Source organism: Populus euphratica, unplaced genomic scaffold (genome assembly GCF_000495115.2).
Source record: "Populus euphratica unplaced genomic scaffold, PopEup_1.0 scaffold199.1, whole genome shotgun sequence".
Lineage (NCBI taxonomy): Eukaryota > Viridiplantae > Streptophyta > Magnoliopsida > Malpighiales > Salicaceae > Populus > Populus euphratica.
The window spans coordinates 36438-55799 of NW_011500082.1; the positions used below are offsets into that span (position 1 = coordinate 36438).

General features: G+C 32.3%; 2 protein-coding genes across 6 annotated transcripts; one reads left to right on the forward strand and one right to left on the reverse strand.

Moving 5' to 3' along the window:
• Positions 1–2215: 2215 nt before the first annotated feature.
• LOC105108833 (60S ribosomal protein L37-3-like) lies at positions 2216–3794 on the forward strand. The gene is made up of 4 exons (XM_011003299.1): positions 2216–2321; positions 2436–2580; positions 3274–3375; positions 3512–3794. Exons 1-4 carry the CDS (start codon positions 2319–2321, stop codon positions 3556–3558), a joined length of 297 nt encoding a protein of 98 aa, XP_011001601.1. The 5' UTR covers positions 2216–2318; the 3' UTR covers positions 3559–3794.
• Positions 3795–4472: 678 nt separating this feature from the next.
• On the reverse strand, positions 4473–12974 carry LOC105108834 (uncharacterized). Of its 5 annotated transcripts, none has more exons than XM_011003301.1 (16): positions 12509–12973; positions 12251–12356; positions 10567–10966; positions 10306–10483; positions 10052–10191; positions 8736–9963; positions 8536–8636; positions 8211–8355; positions 7602–7670; positions 7426–7471; positions 6964–7328; positions 6799–6878; positions 6528–6663; positions 5783–5984; positions 5587–5669; positions 4473–4858 (listed from the first exon to the last, which is right to left on the reverse strand). In XM_011003301.1, the coding sequence occupies exons 3-16, from the start codon at positions 10881–10883 to the stop codon at positions 4724–4726; spliced, it is 3225 nt and encodes a 1074-aa protein (XP_011001603.1). In that variant the 5' UTR covers positions 10884–10966; positions 12251–12356; positions 12509–12973; the 3' UTR covers positions 4473–4723. The 5 variants fall into 5 exon arrangements, 3 of the variants coding, with proteins under 3 accessions (XP_011001603.1, XP_011001602.1, XP_011001604.1); XR_839127.1 differs by lacking the exon at positions 12251–12356 and adding an exon at positions 5057–5362 and having other exon boundaries at positions 4767–4858; XM_011003300.1 differs by lacking the exon at positions 12251–12356.
• Between the last annotated feature and the right edge of the window lie 6388 nt (positions 12975–19362).

Genomic DNA, 19362 nt, shown 5'->3' on the forward strand with positions numbered 1-19362 from the left:
TTCAATTTCAGTTCTTAAATTCATCAATCAATCCTTTCATTTATGTGATAGGCCTGCATTTAAAATGAACATTTACCATAAATTAAAGGTATCTTATATTATTAGATACGTTATTATAAAACATGCTTTAGTTAAGGAGTTATTGATACTTCAAGTGCAAAATGATGATACAAAACCTTGATAAAAATACACTTTTAAGTACTAATCAATTTTACATGTATTTAAAAAACCATGCTAATAAGCAATAATGACCCTATTAATTACTAGTATATACTTTGTTGTGAAAATAACAAAAAGGATTACTCTAAATGATATTAGTGCAAAATTCAAAATGAAACATAATATATATTCACACACCAATATTTAAAACAAGGGCTACAAATTAAAGAAAACTAATTCAGCTCAAACCCGAGCTAAATGAGAGATAATTGGGTTGAAAACCAAGTCTAATAGCTCAAATAAGTTTTTCTCCATTATTCAATAAAAAAGTGAAAGCACTTAAGCATATTTGAAAAGATTTAATGAAAAAAAGCTTAAGATGAAAAATTTACTTCAACCCATTACTGTTAAAGCCTTGATCAATGAGGTCCATAACTATATGCTATAAGAGCAGCCATATGCTCTCTCAAATTAAACTTTATTTTTAAAGTTAACAAGTAATGAAGAACCATGTTTATGTAAAAGAGAGGAGTATGGTCACATAAAGTCATTCTTGATTTTAGAAAGAGAAAAAAAATCCTAAAAGCCTTAAAGCATTAAAAAAACACCAAAAGAGTTTGATTCTCAATCATTTATTCTTCCTCATGCTCATAACTATACCTTTGAACACCATTTAGATTTACATATTCATTACAATCAAAGTAAAAAAGTTTGTATAATATTCTCTTTGTATAAAATATAACTCTAGCACACAACCTTAAAAGATATTGACTTTTATATAAAAATAGAGACATGATATCGAGAATTATTATGATCTAAAAAATTGATAAAAAATCTAATTGTAAGGGTTAACACTAAGAGTTTGTCAAGAAAGAAACACATACTATTCAAAAAAAAAGAGAGAGATCAGTGTGCTTTATGAAACATTACTCATGATCAATATGATCTTGGATAGGATTTTGAAAATAGTTAACTCTAGTCGAGATAAAAAGAGCTTACAAAAAGCAAGTATCAACTGTCTTGTGTCTCTTAAACTCATGGCATAAAACTATCATGTTTACACTTAAAAATAAAGAGGGGTGACTTTTTTCTATAAGAATACCTTAGTGATCACCATCGCCTTTTCCAATCTAAGAATAAAAAGGGTGTTTATAGATAATGGAAGCATGATGAACATATTTTTTAGAAAAATGATAGAATATATAGACAATGACTCCTTGAAATTAGCTTTAATAAGAACTCTTTCAAGAGAATATGGTGCTCTAGTTATGAGTGTTTGTCATACATATACAATCACCATTAGTATTGAACCTAAACATTGCACTCTTTAGTAAATATTTATGGTGATAAAGATGGATTTGGCTTATAATGAAATCCTTAAAAGGCCATTTCTCTATAAAAAAAAATAAAACAATTAGTATTAAGTACTTCAACCATAAAGTTATAAAGTTATTTGTTGAGAGAAACTCAACCACAACAAACAAAATCAAATAATTTTTTAAAAAAATACACCTTCACTTGTCTTAAGACCCAAAAAACCTTATTGGTGCACCAAATTAGATCCTTAAAAGAGAAAATAGTAAAAAAAAAGTAAGTCTATGACATCAAAAAAGAATATTCACAGTGGATTCATTTTAGACCTTGAGTAAGGGAAAATACTTATAAAGCTTTGAGTATGGCAATTCTCCATATCTATCTATACTTTAACTCATCTATCTATACTTTAACTCAACATATAAATAAAAGCTTTAGTTATGATGGTTTAAAATTTGTTTCATTTATCAAATTTGGGGTAGATATTGAAGAATAACACAACCGCCATTCATATTAGCTTTTATATATTGAAGAGCTATTATTATCATTAACCAGTTCTCTAATACATACACAATTAGTAATAATAATAATTGTTTAATATAACCACCATTTTAAAACCGCAATTGTGATAAATAGTTAAGTCAAAATATATTATTTACCCTGTACTTTTTTTTATCATGTGTTGTGAGCTTAAATCTTTTACCATTGGCAAAAGACCCAAATTCTCAGTAGCCCAAAAAATAAAAACCCTACGTGGATGTTATATATAACTCTTGAACGCCGCTGTGTCCTTTACCCCGGAAAAAAAGGGAGCTCTTCTAGGGTTTCTTTGCATCTGTGCTGCCATGGTAAAACACCCCTAACAAAATCAATTGTCTTCTCCCTCTATCTTCTGTAAGTTTTGATCTACGTGCTGTTTGTATTAATGCTTACATGGATGCGTGTTTTTGTAACAATGGCAGGGGAAGGGAACAGGGAGTTTTGGTAAGAGGAGGAACAAGACCCACACCCTCTGTGTTAGGTGTGGCCGCCGAAGCTTCCACCTCTTCCACCTCCAGAAGAGCCGTTGCTCCGCCTGTGCTTTCCCTGCTGCCCGCAAGAGGAAATGTATGTTTTTTTTTTCCTTACCTAGTCGTCACTTCATATTGGAATCTGCATCTTTCTGGGTACATGAATGGAAGTAATTTTGCCTTTTCTTTTGCTTTCAAGTTAGTGTTTTTTCTCCTTTGTTTATATCTGTACTGGCATATGCATAGGTTTATCACTGATTTGTTTTAGTAAGTTTGGGCGGCTATTGATCTGACATTTGCATTTCTTTCTGTGTTTTTGGCTGCTATATTTGTCTAGTCTTGCAGTGCTTAGCTGTTTATCTTGAACAGCTTTTCTTTTCTGTTCTTTATATTCAAATAGGAAGTCTGTTCATGCTTGAAATATGCTAAGGGAATTGCATCTTTGTAGTGGCATGGTTGTGCCAACTCTATTATCTTTTAAGTAGTAGAGTTGTGTATAGTTTGTTTGTATGTGCAATCCATCATGTTGCATGGGTGGTGGTCAAGCAAGTTTCTATTTCTGCCCATGCACAAAGATTCAAGCTCCTTTACCTTTTTTTTTTTTTTCCTTCCTGTATCAGCATTTCATTCATGTATGGTTTATGTTTCATGAATTAGTGGTTTATGAATATATATGAATAATTTTGAGCCACTCCTGGTTAACTTTTAAATTTGTAACTTCTGCTTGAACTTGTACAGTTTGATCTGTAAACAAGTCGGTTGATTGTTTGTTCTTTTATTGTGGTTTTAGACAACTGGAGTGAGAAGGCAATCAGGAGGAAGACAACTGGAACTGGAAGGATGAGGTATCTCCGCAATGTCCCTTGCAGGTTCAAGAGTGGTTTCAGAGAAGGTAATGTAGCTTATTTCCTGCTCTTTATCACCGTCATTTCATGAACTGCTTTTCTTTTTAGTTTAATTAATGCTGTATTCGGGTTTGCACGATTCCTTTCTGTTATTTCTGACTTTGTTGGCTTGCTTTTGATCAGGCACTCAAGCAGAACCAAGGAAGAAGGGCACAGCGGCATCTGCTTAAGCCGTGGGTCATTTTTGAGCGTGTTATCTGGGTACCCTATTGTAGATTTACTTGCAAATTATGCATTGGGGAGTTTTGTTAGAACTTCGTTCAATGGGTGCTATTCACCTTTTTCATGCTATTTAGATAATTTTACATTGCCTAATTATTTAGTTGGTTTGATTCTGAAAAGAGGATGTTGCGAGTGTTATTCGATTTGCTCTATGTTTTTGAGGAAGTTTTCGAAAATTTCTGGCTTGGTAACTGCCATTGACTACTGACTGAGACCCCATGGTGCTGTGAAATCATAAAATCCGTAGCAAGATATAGTTGGTGTACCTTACAATTAGTTTTAAAATTTATTGCAATCTGCCGGTCCAAGCAATGTATCCCCTCGCCAAAGATTGGATGATGTTGAGTAAACTTCATGTTCACTAATGTATTCAAAATATATAAACGCTCTGTGATGAAAAAATATGTAATGGGATGAGATGATTTATTACTTTTCTTTTATTTGGCTGCAAATCTATTAGTAATGTAATGGAGGGGGTTTTGCAGAAGTTTCTTTGTAGTATCTGTAATTTTTTGAAAAAAATATTTGTCTTTTTATTTATGAACTAATACTTCATTGAATATTCTTTTCTATGTATTTTATGAGAATCACAGTTTAAATCTTATGTTGAAAAAAATAGCAATTCATTGTCTAATTGTCCTTTAATCATGTAATGGTTCATTACATGACTTTTGTAATGTTACGAGTCATTATCATCTCAATCTTTCATTATATTATAAGATTTTAGAAATTGAACCACCAATCATAAGAATCTATTATATCAAACCAATCATGGAGTTATATCTGCAATCTGTCATTATACAAGGAGGCGTCTCACTGGATCAAAAGCAGAGAGATCTATAAAGAAGGGAAAGAAAACGGGTAGGCATGAATCATTGGGTACATTACTAGTTTCATGATTTAGGTACAATATCCTCAAAATTGCCAAGACAAGAGTCCATCTAAGCACCACAACTGTGCATCAATTCGATCATCTTTTGATACTATGGATCACCAAGTGGGATAGTGTTTCAGTTGCAAAAATTGAAAACAGAAACTTGTTATCATAGAATAACATACCTGAAGAAAACAAGAAAGACTCGTGTACTTGGCCTTGGCATATGATTAACTTAACTAATTGGGTTTAAACTCGCCAAATTTATGCTTCTCTTCATGCAACTGCCTGATAACAGAATCCAGTTCTGGAAATGCAGTCAAAAGCAGCAGCTCAAGGAGATCAAAAGCCAGTTGCTTCGTACAAACTGATGACTGTGCAGGGAAAAGGAAAAACATTGAAGCTCAGTAACATCATCTGTATAGAAATGATAGGTGTGCCAAGAAATATTCAACGGAGTATGGAGAACAATATATGTGCAAGGCATACACCGGAAATGCCTTTCTTCTTTCAGGGTCACAAATTAACAGCCAGAATGATAGGTGTTATCTGTTCACTGGTGCTACACTTACCCAGATCGTTGCTGGACTAAAAGCTTTCATTCTTCAGTTCACTAAACCGAGTTGTCTCAATGGCTTGCCTCCCTCATTGACCACTATTTATTTGACAAGCCTTGTTAAATGTTCTGAAGGAGGCATGTCAAACCATGGAGAAATACAAAACGGATGCTGACACAGTAACATCAAGCAACAAACCCAGATCATCAATGCATCAAAAGCAAAATGCCCATTCACTAAACTGAGCAGTCTCAGTGCCTTCCCTTCCTCATTAACCACCATTTATTTCGCAAGACTTGTTCTCTCTTCTGAATGATGCACCTTAAACCACAGGAGAGAAAAAAAAAGGATGCTGACAAACAACATCCAGCGATAATACAGAAAGATGACTTCCCCCATCCCCCATTACCCTTCTCTCTATCTCTCTCTATCAATTTCCATTTGAGAAGGTTAAATGCATGTGACACAAAATAATCTATAATCAGCTGCAACTTTTATGCTTTACATGTCAAAGTTTGGATTTTAATCTCAAGAGGATAAAATACCTGAAGAAAGAAGTAGAGATCTTTTGCACGTTGTTCATACTCCTTTCGACCAACAAGGCCCACAACAGCAGCTGGTGCGTTGTCTGCATTTCCAAACAGAGTTTATTGAGGCATGGAAGATTCGCTACAGGAATTTGAAAATAATAGTTCAGTAACGCAGAAATAAAGAATGAATGCATAGGAAAAATAACATTACCAATCATCAGCTCATATACAAATTTAGCACGTCGAACTGCATCCTGTTGTTGCTGCTCATCATTCAATCTAGGTGAAGATACTTCCATGGGTTGCTGGCCATGAGGGGAAATCAATTTAGGAGAAGACACTTCTGTGGATTGCTGGGGTGGTCGCCGTCTCTTTGGATGTTTGGTGATGAATATTCCATCAGGCCAAAGTATCTATATTTAATAAGGAGCCTAACATCAGGTTAATACACAAGCATTTCAATCTTCTTTCTAAAGCCTCCTACACAATCAAGGACAACCTAAAGGACAAGTTAATCTACTTCAGCATATTCTAAGATTAGTGTAGTTCATTACAGCTGCTGAAAAAACAGGTAGAACAGAAAAGAAAAAGTTTCCCCCACTTAACTCCTACTATCTCTCCCTCCATCACTACCTACCTCACTCACCCTATCTCACTCGGCATTACTGAAAAGCAGTTCAGATGGACCATCTTTAAAAAATGCCACAGTATCTCACCCTTTTTTGTTAGCAAAAAGATGGATTATATGGAGATTGAAGTTCAATGGTGGGGGTAGAAATAATAGATATGATTTCACACCACCCAGATTACTCATCCAACGACCCAATCTCAGTTCTGTTACCAACCAGTTCAATAAAAATACTCCAGCATTTCAATACCAATCTATGCTGCCATGTATTATTGAAGGTTTAGCAAATTGTCAAAAATAGAAAAAACTGAAAAGCTTTAAAGATTACCTGCTCAACCCGCTTGATCCCTGATGCAACAACTGAACCCCTACGCAGAAGCTGGATTTTCTCTATCAGCCAATCATCTAAAGCATCACCCATTCCTAGTTGTAGTATCTGTTTGGCCACCCAAAAAGCCTGCCTCCTGCAATGCACAAATCATTTGTGTCAGCAGCATATCCTCCCCAGTCATAGTGGGATGTCATTTTGTTGACAAAAGATAGCTTGCATAAAGAGACAAGACAACCACCACAACTCGACATAGCCATATATTGAGTACCTGATCCATCCACCATCTTGTAGCTGGAAAATGACATCTACCAGGTCAAGTATAGGAACAGTCAAATTTGGTGGCACCCACTGCAAGCAATAAACTTAGTAAGACAACCTTTTATTTTTAAGGTAAACCTTCAATCCAGCCCAATTCTTAACCCACTTTAATCACCTCTGTAGGGAGCATGTGATCACTAGCAGTATCATGAATGGACGCAGACATCTCTTCTAGACTATCACCCACTTTTACATTCTTCTCTAAATTTCTAGCAGATGATACATTCTTTTGCATATCTGAATCACTTCCTGGATCCTTCAATGATCTTCCAGAATCTTTAATAGACTTCATCGGAGAATGAGGTGTCTCTTTTGAAATCATTTGTGCCCCATCTGCCCTGAGATTATGCTTTGTCTGCAATATAGATTCCTTGCACTCTGCACTCAATTGCTCCTTCCTAGTGGATAAGGAATTGAGTGCAGGGCCAATAAAATTTGAAACCCTTTTACTCTTTTCAGAGGGCTTGCCATCCAGGTCAACTAGAAAGTTCCAAGACAAATGAAATGAGAGGAAAGATCAAAATAAAGAAATGAAAATCAAAATAATAGATAGCATTCCAAATTGAACAATCTTCACCTGATAATGTTTCAATGATAGAAAACGAATTAGAGAACACATATGTCTGCATGAAACCAAATATATAACAACTGAATGGTATAGGAGAAATATCAGAAAAAACACTATTCCCTTCAGCAAAAAAAAAAAAAGGAAGAGACAAAAATCCATTAACAAGACAGCAGAAAATAAGAAACCTGAGAATCAACACTAAGAAAGTCCCAGACTTCAATGGATCCTGAAATTGTTGGAAGTAGCAAGAGCTTCTGGAAAACAGCAATATGCTAGGTTAGTTATGGAATTAAGGCATGGTAAAATGAAGTAGCACAATGACATTTCTAAATACAGCAACAATGGAGTTATTTCTCACTAGGCATGCTCATATCTAATGGCAAACTTTAAAATAATATGATTTGGAATTTCGGTTGTGTGGTACTAGATTAGCCATGTAAATGCATTCTCGTGATAATATGATTTAGAATTTCGATTACGTGGTACTAGATTAGCCATGTTAATGCATTCTAGTGGTAAGCACACTCATATATAATGGTTGTAAAATGAGAAATGCTAAATTTCCATGCACAATACTTGTTATGTTTACTAATTTTATGTTTGCATGTGTGTGTTACTTTACAGCATAATACTGTAGTCCACCAGTACTTAGCAGCCAAACATTAGTACAAATCTGTTAAGTACTGGTATTGTAGCTGCAAATTCAGGCTGGAACTCCATTGACAGCCACAATTACAGCATATCAAAGAGATATCAAACTCACAGAACAAAAACAGTGAGATTAAATGTATGACCTTTAGATATCTATCAAGCAATTTACACCGCTCTTGTATGACAGGCATGTCTAAGCCTGTAGAGAGAAAATGCTTAGGTGGCAAATGAAGACTATATTCCAGATACTCTTTGAGACGTCTATGTAACTCCTCGAAATGTCGAAACCTGTTGGCAGAACAGTTCAGTTACATGAGCTGTGTAACTTTATGAGAGAATATTACCAAGATCATGCATTCACCATGTTTTTGAGGACATCGGAAAGATAATATATTTATCAAAGATGCTTATTAGAGAACACATCAACAGGAGATGAAACAAGAAATTTGAGACAGAAATCCATAGCACCTTCTTTTGATCGACCAACTATTATTATTTACATCTGTAACAGATATGGAATAAACAGCAAATGTTTTAGAGCCACTCTTAACAATATTTGCACCCAAAACCTGCAACAGCAAGAGGGTTTGCATCCTTTATCACTAAATTAGAAGATGAAAGGTCAAGCTGTTGAGCAGAGAGAAGTAACGAGCTTTTAAGTGGAGTACCTCGCATCTCAACTTATAAATCAAATCCACCATTAATGAATGTTTAAAAGAATTAACATTTGAAGTGTGGTTTTCGGGAATAGAAACAGATGTTGCAGATGAACACGCAGTTGCTCCACTGTAAACTCTATCCAAACTTTCAAACTCAGAATCGTCACTGAAATCATCAGCTTTAGTATGTCCTTTTAAACTAAGTACATCCTGTCCATCTCCAGACAAGAAGCTTTTTCTCTCAATCTCTTGCCAAACATGTACCTTCTGAGTGCTTGGCCTTGACCTTTTACTGCCAGACTGGTGTCTAGATAATCTTTGATAGTGAGCAAGCCCTCTGCCAGTCTTCTTTTCCCTGTGGCCATCAGGATTTTCAAGTGGATGATGAATGTGGGAAACAGCCAGGTTTCTGTTAGTTTTACCATCCCAGACTTTAGTTCCTGGAGAATCAAGACCAGTTACACTGTTCGCATCTTCCTCTTCAGAAGTATAAGAGCTAGTACTACCTGATTCAATCTCATCTACATGCATGGGGCTCCGTATGCCATCTTTGTGTGAACTAAATAATGGATGGTTTGACATATTCTGATCTGTATGATGTAGAGGGTTTTCTACTGTAGACTGCTCGGTACCCACAGACTGAGCGTTGTGGGCCAGAGGGGCATCAAGTTTGGTTACACCATCCTTCTTGGAATTAGATGCCCTCTTTGAATGATCTGAGGTAACATACTTACTCGCTGAAGAATTCTGAGGGACTTGCTCTATCAATCGATTTTCCCCTTCTTTCTTTCGATAGTTTCTCCCTTTTGTCCACATGTTTTCAAAATTTTCTGGAGCAAGGACTTCAGTCTTTCTGCGAGACATCATATCCAACCTCTCACCCCATTCCCCTCCTGAAAAATGTCGTTGGATTCCTTCTTCATTAATATTCTGGGAATTCGTGGGCAGCGAGCTCCATGTGCGGGAAGATTGGGTATCAATGGAAAGTAATGGATCTTTTGAGATATGGCTTCCATTCACTTTATCTTTTTCAGGTGCATCCGGTCCACCTCTGGATTGGTCGGTTTTTAACCGCACAAGTTCAACCCCAGTATCAGTAGGATCTGAAAACCTCGAAAAATGATTGGATGAGATCCTTGAAGATCCATTTGGTTTGAAATGAGATGTCTCTTGTGCTGAAGCAACTCTTTGATTAGCCTTAGAAATGACAACACTTTCAATCCTTTCGTTTATGAACCTGAAAAAGAAAAGAAAAGAAAAATAAAAATGAAAGAAAGGGAAAATGACAACACAAAAATATAAAACAAAGCAGAATCAAAGACAACCTTGGGCTAGCTAAGTTTAACACTGGTCGCATTACCGCACAAGCAAGAAGTTCCCTAACAACATAACGGAAGAAAGAGCACTGCAGATCTGCTGGTTTGAATGTAAAAGAAATGAGACCATCCATCAGATGCTGCAAAACCTGAGAATAAGTGAAAGAGGTTGTCACTAAACTTGCAATCCTTACCCTTAGAGGCAACATATGTAGATTAGATGACTTCATAGATTTAATGAACAAAGAAATAAACAAATCAACCCTGTGCTCAGCTTCAGTAGAAAATAAAGCAGGGTGCAATTTGTTCTCAGCAGCCAGGACATGTCTTAGTTCCTTGTCTCGCTGTTCAATGGTAAGCACACTAGACTGTCGCTTTTCCATCTTTGCTTGAATGGCACGAAAAAGCTCCAAGTGGGTGCAGATGAGATTAATAAAATCCCTGTGTCACCCGAGATGATTAGTGACAAAGCAAACAATCTTGAAGACAAGTAAGAGAATAGTGAGGAGAAAAAGAACTGCAACCTTGTCAGTAGATCAATAAGATTTACATTTCTCATGCGACTTGAAAATTCCCCAAGAACACCATTCATTATCTGCACCAATTCTTCGGGACCTTCTTTATCAGGGGTTAAGCGAGAGTACCATAGATCTGTCACCCACTCAGAGACTAGACGTCTAGTGAAATGATCTATTGCATCCTCAACAACAGGCGAATTCACTTTCCTTCTCCAATCGGACTTTTCAACAACCCTGGTAAATTCAAGAGATTTGTTTTGTGACAGTGTGCTTGATGTTGTGGAGGCTGGTTTGTTGTTATATGCAGCAGCTTTCTTACGCATTTCATAATCCAGGGAAAAGTACCGAAGGAGAATGATCAAGGAAGCAGCAGCAGGCAAGTTGACCCAAACCGAGGCACTCGTTACTGAAAAAGGTAATTGAGTGTAAGTTACAATTAAAGACAAGTATACATGAAGGCATTGCTTAGAGAGAGAGAGAGAGAGAGAGAGTACATTAATGTACAAACAGCCAGAAAATAACTAACCAGAATTTCATGTTCTCAACCCATACAAATCAAATCTTTTAGTTTAACTCCCGAAAGCAGCAACCATTCATGTAGTGCAAATGTTCTCTATGAATGCATGCATAAAAGAGTGAAATCTTCCCCCTAAGACTCTCTATTTGTAGGAAAGCAACTGTATACACCAAAGTATAACAGAATTTACAGACCTTAATTGCTCTGGTCATGCTACTTCCTCCATAATGTTTATAAATTTCTTCATCCAACGCTTGTACAATGTCATGTATTTTTGGTCCATATGAAGGCTCAAACTCAAGTTGAAGGAAATGGGGAGTGGGAAAATGCAGGAAGTCAATTGAGCTAGAGCTTATTGGCCATCTTTGCTTTCACAATGAACAAAGTCTCATGGCAGCCTCTACATTTTTGCTCTGTTCCTGCTGGTAATTAATTAAATATGCACAAATTTTGTTGAAAATGTCATTGCAGATTGTCCACAATCAACATACCTCAATGCAAAAATGAAGGTTACCATCAAACTACAAAGTCATTGATCCATTCCATTTTGAAACCTTAATTTATGGTTACTATTGGCAGAGATATCTTCACTCCGCTATGTCCATTTATGATCACTCATTTTTACATGGATTAATATTTTGCAGTAAGTTTATTAGCAGTTATTTATAGTAATTTTGTTGGTATGTCTGGACCCCAATTTATCAGATTATCATTGTTTTTTTTCTTTCTTTCTGACATGACTCCCTTGGGACATAAAGAAAGAAAAGAAAAGAAAAATTCCTTAATATATGAAAACAAAAGACAATCTCTTACCACGTCATTATTTTCAAGCATTTCAGAAGAAATAAGCATGTAAAACATAAACATAGAGACATCACAAATTATAGCATCGTTCCTATCCAACATTGAGAAGATAGCAAATCAGAAAACATACATTCCCATGTTATTTATCTGGATATGTCATGGTGTATATATATTCAAGCACCGCGTCATATCATTTTTGAAAGCATAAAATGCTTTCCCCTCTACAATTACCCTTTCTCACTAATTCCGTCCCTCCCTTCACTGACCCCATTGATCGTCCAACCACTACGTCAATGCCGCACACACCCACACCAACAGAAACAATACCAGAGAAGAGTAAAAGGTGCCATCTCAAACACAGATATTAACCTTATTAAGATAACAATCCTTATCAGAACTGGCAATGCTACTCTCCAGCATTCAATTTCCCAATGCTAACTTTCCTATATTATCAACGTTTTGCTCATCTATAAATCTGATTAAAAAGGTAAGGAAAAAATAAATAAAACAAGACTATTAGCATACATTTTGGCTATATTAATTAATTCAGTCTCAATTCAGATACAATCACAGATTACAAGAAAAAAAAAAACGAAAAAGCAAAATGAGGGAGAGAGAGGAACTTACAGGACATGAGAAAAGATAATCCAACAACACAAATAACCAACATAGCAATCCTCTTCTTGGCTTCCTCCACTAAGTCCCGTACAATCACCTGCCTTTGCGTGCTCATTCTCGCATTCATCAAACAATTAAAAAGAAAGGGAAGAATATTCAAATCCAAATCTCGATCAATCTATACATTTCTCTCTATCATTTCCTCAATCGACCTGATCAAAGAATGTGAAGCAGAAAACAAGTAAATTAAAAAATGTGGAGAATTCGAAGAAAACCTGATTATCCATTTCTCCTAATTTAATTGATAGAGAAGCTCAACGCGGGGATCGTTGAGATTGATTATCCATCAATCTATACTGTTTTTTTCTTCTTTATTTTGAGTTGCGTGCGCAATGTGCATGTGAGATTTCTTTTCCGTCACTCAGTGAGTCACGAATCATAAGCTCCTCTCAAACTAACAGTGATTGATTGACCCTCTCTGATTATGATTTTTATAAAAGTTGATTTTTTAATTTTTAAAAATTAAAAAAGACCTTAAATATTTAAGACTTAACTATCTTCAATCAATTTTTATTTTATCATAGTAATTAGTTAATATTTAATAACTCTTAATATTTTTTTAAAAATCACTTAATTTTTTTATTCTAAATATATTAAATCTTATCTTCATTAAATTATTGATTTAGGAGGTCTATTTACTAAAAAAAACTATGCAATATTGTTATTATTATTTTCAAAGAAAGATTTATTTTTTAAAGTAATTCATTTATTTTTTTAAGAAAATATTTAATTCTTTAATTTAAGTTATGCCCTTATGATAATTTTAATTTAAAAAACTTTACTTATAGTTTAATACAACTATTCATTATTAAATAGTTTGATGTGTTAATCTCACGTAATAACGCAACAAACATAGAAGGATCAAATAGAATAAGATTTTTCTGTTAGTTTCCATGTAGCTGTGTGTATTTGAAATGTATTTTTTAAATAGTTTTTTTTTAGCATATTTTTTAAAATAATAATTTTTATTTTAAAGTAAAGTATATTTAGAAATATAGTAGCGAGTATGATTTAAAATATTTTTTATTTAAAAATATATTAAAATAATATTTTTTATTTTAAAAAATTATTTTTAATATTAATATATTAAAATATATAAAAAATTAAAAAATAATTTTAAATAAAAAATGACATTTTAGAAAAATATAATCTTCTCTCATTTCTAAATACAATTATTACTAAACCTTTTCGGCCTATTTAAAATATAATTATAATTTTTTAAAAAATTTTATTTGTGCTGAAATGTTAAGCTGATATTTTTGTTAATTTTTAAAAGTTATTTTTAGAATTAGCATATTTAAACAATTTAAAATATAAAAAAATAGCTTTTAACAATAAAAATATTTAATTTTTTGAAAAATGCAAGTATAATAATTTTTTAAGAGTTCCGGTGGCGGGCGTGACCAAATTAGATTCAAAGACAAAAACCTATTCCATAACAACCGATATTTGAAGAATTTGAACAAAGTTTACTTAAAAATGCATTGCCACACGTCATGAGATAACGAATATGTTATATAAAATATACAGACAGCATCAAAGCAAATTCAGAAAACAAATAACTATAATGATCATGTTTGTTTTTCCTCCTCCCTGTGCTGACTAAGTTTGGTTTTATTACAAAAAATAAAATAAAAGGCATTATGGAGAAACATGGTGGCCTGAGAGTCTTCATAATACAGATTGGGAACAATTTAATGACTTCTTTTCCCTCCAAACAAAAACCAATTGAATTGGCTTTCAATGTTAAAAGGGTATTTTCTATTATATACATTTGATATTATAAAATTGATTGAGTTAAAAGAGTTTTTTTATATTTTTTTAGCATTATAAAATAATATAATTGATTTTAAAAGCAAAAATTTACTTAACTAATTGGAAAAGGCTTTGATGTTATTTTGTTTTTTTAATAATAAATTAATATTGTTGCCTCGAATATAATTGTTTTAAAGCTAGGTTATAGGGGTTTTCTATCTTTTTTTTTATAAAAAAAAATTAATTATTATTATGTTGGTCAAGTATATTTTAATACTTTGACAAATATAAAATTTTATATAAAAATTGGTTGGAGTATGTTGCATATATGCTAGCAAGCAAGATACACGTGAGTCAATATCAGATTACTGAACGTATCCTTCCATGACAATATTCAATTCGTTTAAACATTTCTTTCCTGAAAAAAATGACATGTGTTGCTAAAAGAACTCTGATTAGATACTGATAATCTTTTTTTTTCCTTCTTGATTTTCAAGTTTGCCCTCTGATTTTTTAAATCAATCATTCAATTGATTTTTTGTTATATTTAATTTTTTTAATTATTATTTGTTTTATTTTAAATGGTTTATAAAATTGGAAATTTTTTATTTCATCCCCTTTTAATTTTTTTAATTGTCAAATTTGATCCATATTTTTCTAATTGTTATTTTTTTCACTTATGATGATTTTTAAAGATGAGTTATTTTTTCAATTTCATCATTCTTTATTTTTTTTCTTACCAAATTTAATCCTTATTCTTTTAATTATTTCTTTTTTTTCTTCAGCAAATTTTTTTAATTGATATTTATTTTTATTTCATACTTTAATATTAATTTTATTAGAAATTGAGCTTGTTGATTGAGTTCGGGTCAAGATTTTATGGGTTACAAGTTTGAGATATTAATCTATGTTTAAGAGATTCACCTGGGTTTCTAAGATTTTTTTAAACATATATTTTTTTATTTCATTTATTAATAATTATTTGATTGGAGATTGGATTTTATTATAGTTATTATTGTTGTTGTTATTTTGCTTTCTATAAGATTTTTCACTAATTTTTACAATGACTAGGATTGTCTCAAGTCTTTTTTTGTTGTTTTTTTATTGTTAAACCTAGCTTTTTAAAAAATATTTTTTAAATTAGATTAAATTAATTTATTAAATATAAATGCTAACTTTACAATAATTTCTTTGGCTCACTTTTCAGGTTGTTGTTTTAGCACTGCATACAACCTCTCTTAGTGTCATGATGGAGCCTTTTGTAATGGCATTAGGACCGCCTCAATGAGGGCTAATGTCCATGACGAAGCAATAATGAGTTTCCACCGGACTTTTTTTTCATCTCTTAATGAGTAAGGTTGGTATTGTATTTTTTTTATGGTTAATTATTACATTTTTTGTTTTATTTTTATTAATGTTTTTTTTTAATTGTATTATTAAATTAATCGGGTTTAGTGAACCCCATTAAGTCAATAAACATGGTCTCAATTCTTTCTTACTTCTTTAGAAATGTTAGCATCACTTGAGCATTCTTTTTTCATGTTAGGAACAAATGACTTGACCCGTTAAAAGTGGTCAATAAAATGCTGTGAAGCAAGACTCAATACACTGTAGATTGAAGATTTAGTATCCTAACCAAGATGGGTTATGATCAAGGTTTTTTTTCTTTTTTTAGTTGTTAATTTTTTTTTATAAATATATTTATTAACATTCTATTTTTTTATTATCAAAATTATACAAGCTTATTGTGTGTTGTTCAAGAATTAAGGCAACTTAACACCTACGAGGGAGTTAAATTAGGCATATCACTAAATTTTAAACTTATGACAAATTACTTCAAGTAAATATAATAATCCACAATACAAGTTAAAGTACTTAAAGTAAAAGGTTAAGAAATAGAATTTGCAAAATGATTTTGTGCTAGCGTGAGTCAATGTCAGATTATTGAACGTATCCTTCCATGACAATATTCAATTTGTCTAAACATTTTTTTCCTGAAAAAAATGACATGTGTTGTTAAAAGGACTCTGATTAGATACTAATAATCTTTTTTTTTCCTTCTTGATTATCAAGTTTGCCCTCTGATTTTTTAAATCAATCATTCAATTGATTTTTTTTATATTTAATTTTTTTAATTATTATTTGTTTTATTTTAAATGGTTTATAAAATTGGAAATTTTTTATTTCATCCCCTTTTAATTTTTTTAATTGTCAAATTTGATCCATATTTTTCTAATTGTTATTTTTTTCACTTATGATGATTTTTAAAGATGAGTTATTTTTTCAATTTCATCATTCTTTATTTTTTTTCTTACCAAATTTAATCCTTATTCTTTTAATTATTTCTTTTTTTTCTTCAGCAAATTTTTTTAATTGATATTTATTTTTATTTCATACTTTAATATTAATTTTATTAGAAATTGAGCTTGTTGATTGAGTTCGGGTCAAGATTTTATGGGTTACAAGTTTGAGATATTAATCTATGTTTAAGAGATTCACCTAGGTTTCTAAGATTTTTTTAAACATATATTTTTTTATTTCATTTATTAATAATTATTTGATTGGAGATTGGATTTTATTATAGTTATTATTGTTGTTGTTATTTTGCTTTCTATAAGATTTTTCACTAATTTTTACAATGACTAGGATTGTCTCAAGTCTTTTTTTGTTGTTTTTTTATTGTTAAACCTAGCTTTTTAAAAAATATTTTTTAAATTAGATTAAATTAATTTATTAAATATAAATGCTAACTTTACAATAATTTCTTTGGCTCACTTTTCAGGTTGTTGTTTTAGCACTGCATACAACCTCTCTTAGTGTCATGATGGAGCCTTTTGTAATGGCATTAGAACCGCCTCAATGAGCCCTTTCTAGTTGAGGGTTGATGTCCATGACGAAGCAACAATAAGTTTCCACCGGACTTTTTTTTCATCTCTTAATGAGTAAGGTTGGTATTGTATTTTTTTTATGGTTAATTATTACATTTTTTGTTTTATTTTTATTAATATCTTTTTTTAATCATATTATTAAATTAATCGGGTTTAGTGAACCCCATCAAGTCAATAAACATGGTCTCAATTCTTTCTTACTTCTTTAGAAATGTTAGCATCACTTGAGCATTCTTTTTTCATGTTAGGAACAAATGACTTGACCCGTTAAAAGTGGTCAATAAAATGCTGTGAAGCAAGACTCAATACACTGTAGATTGAAGATTTAGTATCCTAACCAAGATGGGTTATGATCAAGGTTTTTTTTCTTTTTTTAGTTGTTAATTTTTTTTTATAAATATATTTATTAACATTCTATTTTTTTATTATCAAAATTATACAAGCTTATTGTGTGTTGTTCAAGAATTAAGGCAACTTAACACCTACGAGGGAGTTAAATTAGGCATATCACTAAATTTTAAACTTATGACAAATTACTTCAAGTAAATATAATGATTAGTACTTAAAAGTACATTTTTATCATGGTTTTATATCATCATTTTGCACTTGAAGTATCAATAACTCCTTAACCAAAACATGTTTTATAATAATATATCTAATAATATAAGATACCTATAATTTGTGGTAAATGTCTATTTTTAATACAGGCCTATCACATAAATGAAAGGATTGATTGATGACTTGAAGAACTTAAATTGCAAGGATAAAGAGATGGCCAAACTTAGAAAAGAGATGTCGGTGCAATCCAAACCGGAACACTGTTCGGTAATTGGGTCATATCTAGAGCTATATATCTCAGATTTAGGTCCAATTTATATGGATGGAAAGGTAAGACATAGGCCTACAACTTTCATATGGAGCCCAAGATCTAAAAAGGCCATTATCAAGTCCAAATTATAGCAACAACAAAGAAGCCCGAATCTGTCTTCCAGCCCGAGCACTGTTCGGTATTTTGGCCATATCTGGAGTTCTAGAAGTCCAAATGAGCTGAAATTTTTACACAAGAAAGCTGAGACAATTGCCTACAACTTTCATGTTTACAACTGGCTCCAATTTTGACGTTATCAATGACGTTTTGGGCAGACAAGAGAAGATAAGGATTGTCACCAAGTCAAAAGTTGGTCACCCACTTATCAATTAGTCATCAAATCAATAGTTCCCATTTTTGGCCTATAAAAGGAGGCATTTGCCATGCATTTAGGCATCTTGGTGTTCAGATCAAGATCATGCTCTTCCTTTCTCTCTTTGTATTTTTTATGCTTTGTTTTCATTAATATTAAGTTTATGCCTTTCATTTCCTTTCCTTTACTTAGTTAACTTTTATGTTCTTATTTTGTTTATCTATTTTGCTTTCTTTCATTATGTCTAGCTAAGTTAATTATGTCAAGGTGAAAAGGTTACACTAATGGTGTAAGAATAAGTATAATGTAAACTTAATATGGACTTTAATGTTTGATACTAACATGTTTTATATTTGCTATCTTGTTCACTCTTTAATACTTTGCTTGTTAAATGACTAATCTTGATTTATGTTGTATAACACTTGGTACAACAAATGCTTGGCACTTTCATAGCCCATAATGTATGGTATAACCGACACCTGAGCTATGAAAGGAACTTGATTTGTTGTTAACATAAGTTATAATCATGAATGCTTGACGAGATTTACAAGTATTAGCATTAATTGAATAAGATGACTAATGTAATCATGTTAACAATATATAATCTGATTGGAACCTCCTTTGTGTGTGGTTTCCAATTCAATAATAAGAGTTTATACTATACTTGTTTGATATACCATTAGTGGAACCTCTAACCTTGACATTTGTTATTATCATTGTTTAATCGTTACATTAATATTCCATCTCAAAGTTCTCATCATCTTCTTCTTCTTCTCTTTCTTTATTATTATTATTATTACTACTACTACTACTACTACTACTACTACTACTACTACTACTACTACTACTACTACTACTACTACTACTACTACTACTACTACTACTACTACTACTACTACTACTACTACTACTACTACTACTACTACTACTACTACTACTACTACTACTACTACTACTACTACTACTACTACTACTACTA

Excerpts from the sequence above, each read along its gene's own strand:
- LOC105108833 (XM_011003299.1), top strand. Across the intron at positions 2,581-3,273 it reads TGCTGCCCGCAAGAGGAAAT|ACAACTGGAGTGAGAAGGCA; the intron begins GTATGTTTTTTT and ends TTGTGGTTTTAG. Across the intron at positions 3,376-3,511 it reads CAAGAGTGGTTTCAGAGAAG|GCACTCAAGCAGAACCAAGG; the intron begins GTAATGTAGCTT and ends GCTTTTGATCAG.
- LOC105108834 (XM_011003300.1), bottom strand. The coding sequence starts at position 12,626 with ATGAATGCGAGAATGAGCACGCAAAGGCAGGTGATTGTACGGGACTTA. Across the intron at positions 10,192-10,305 it reads CTACTGAAGCTGAGCACAGG|GTTTTGCAGCATCTGATGGA; the intron begins GTTGATTTGTTT and ends ACTTATTCTCAG. Across the intron at positions 8,356-8,535 it reads AGTTGGTCGATCAAAAGAAG|GTTTCGACATTTCGAGGAGT; the intron begins GTGCTATGGATT and ends TTCTGCCAACAG.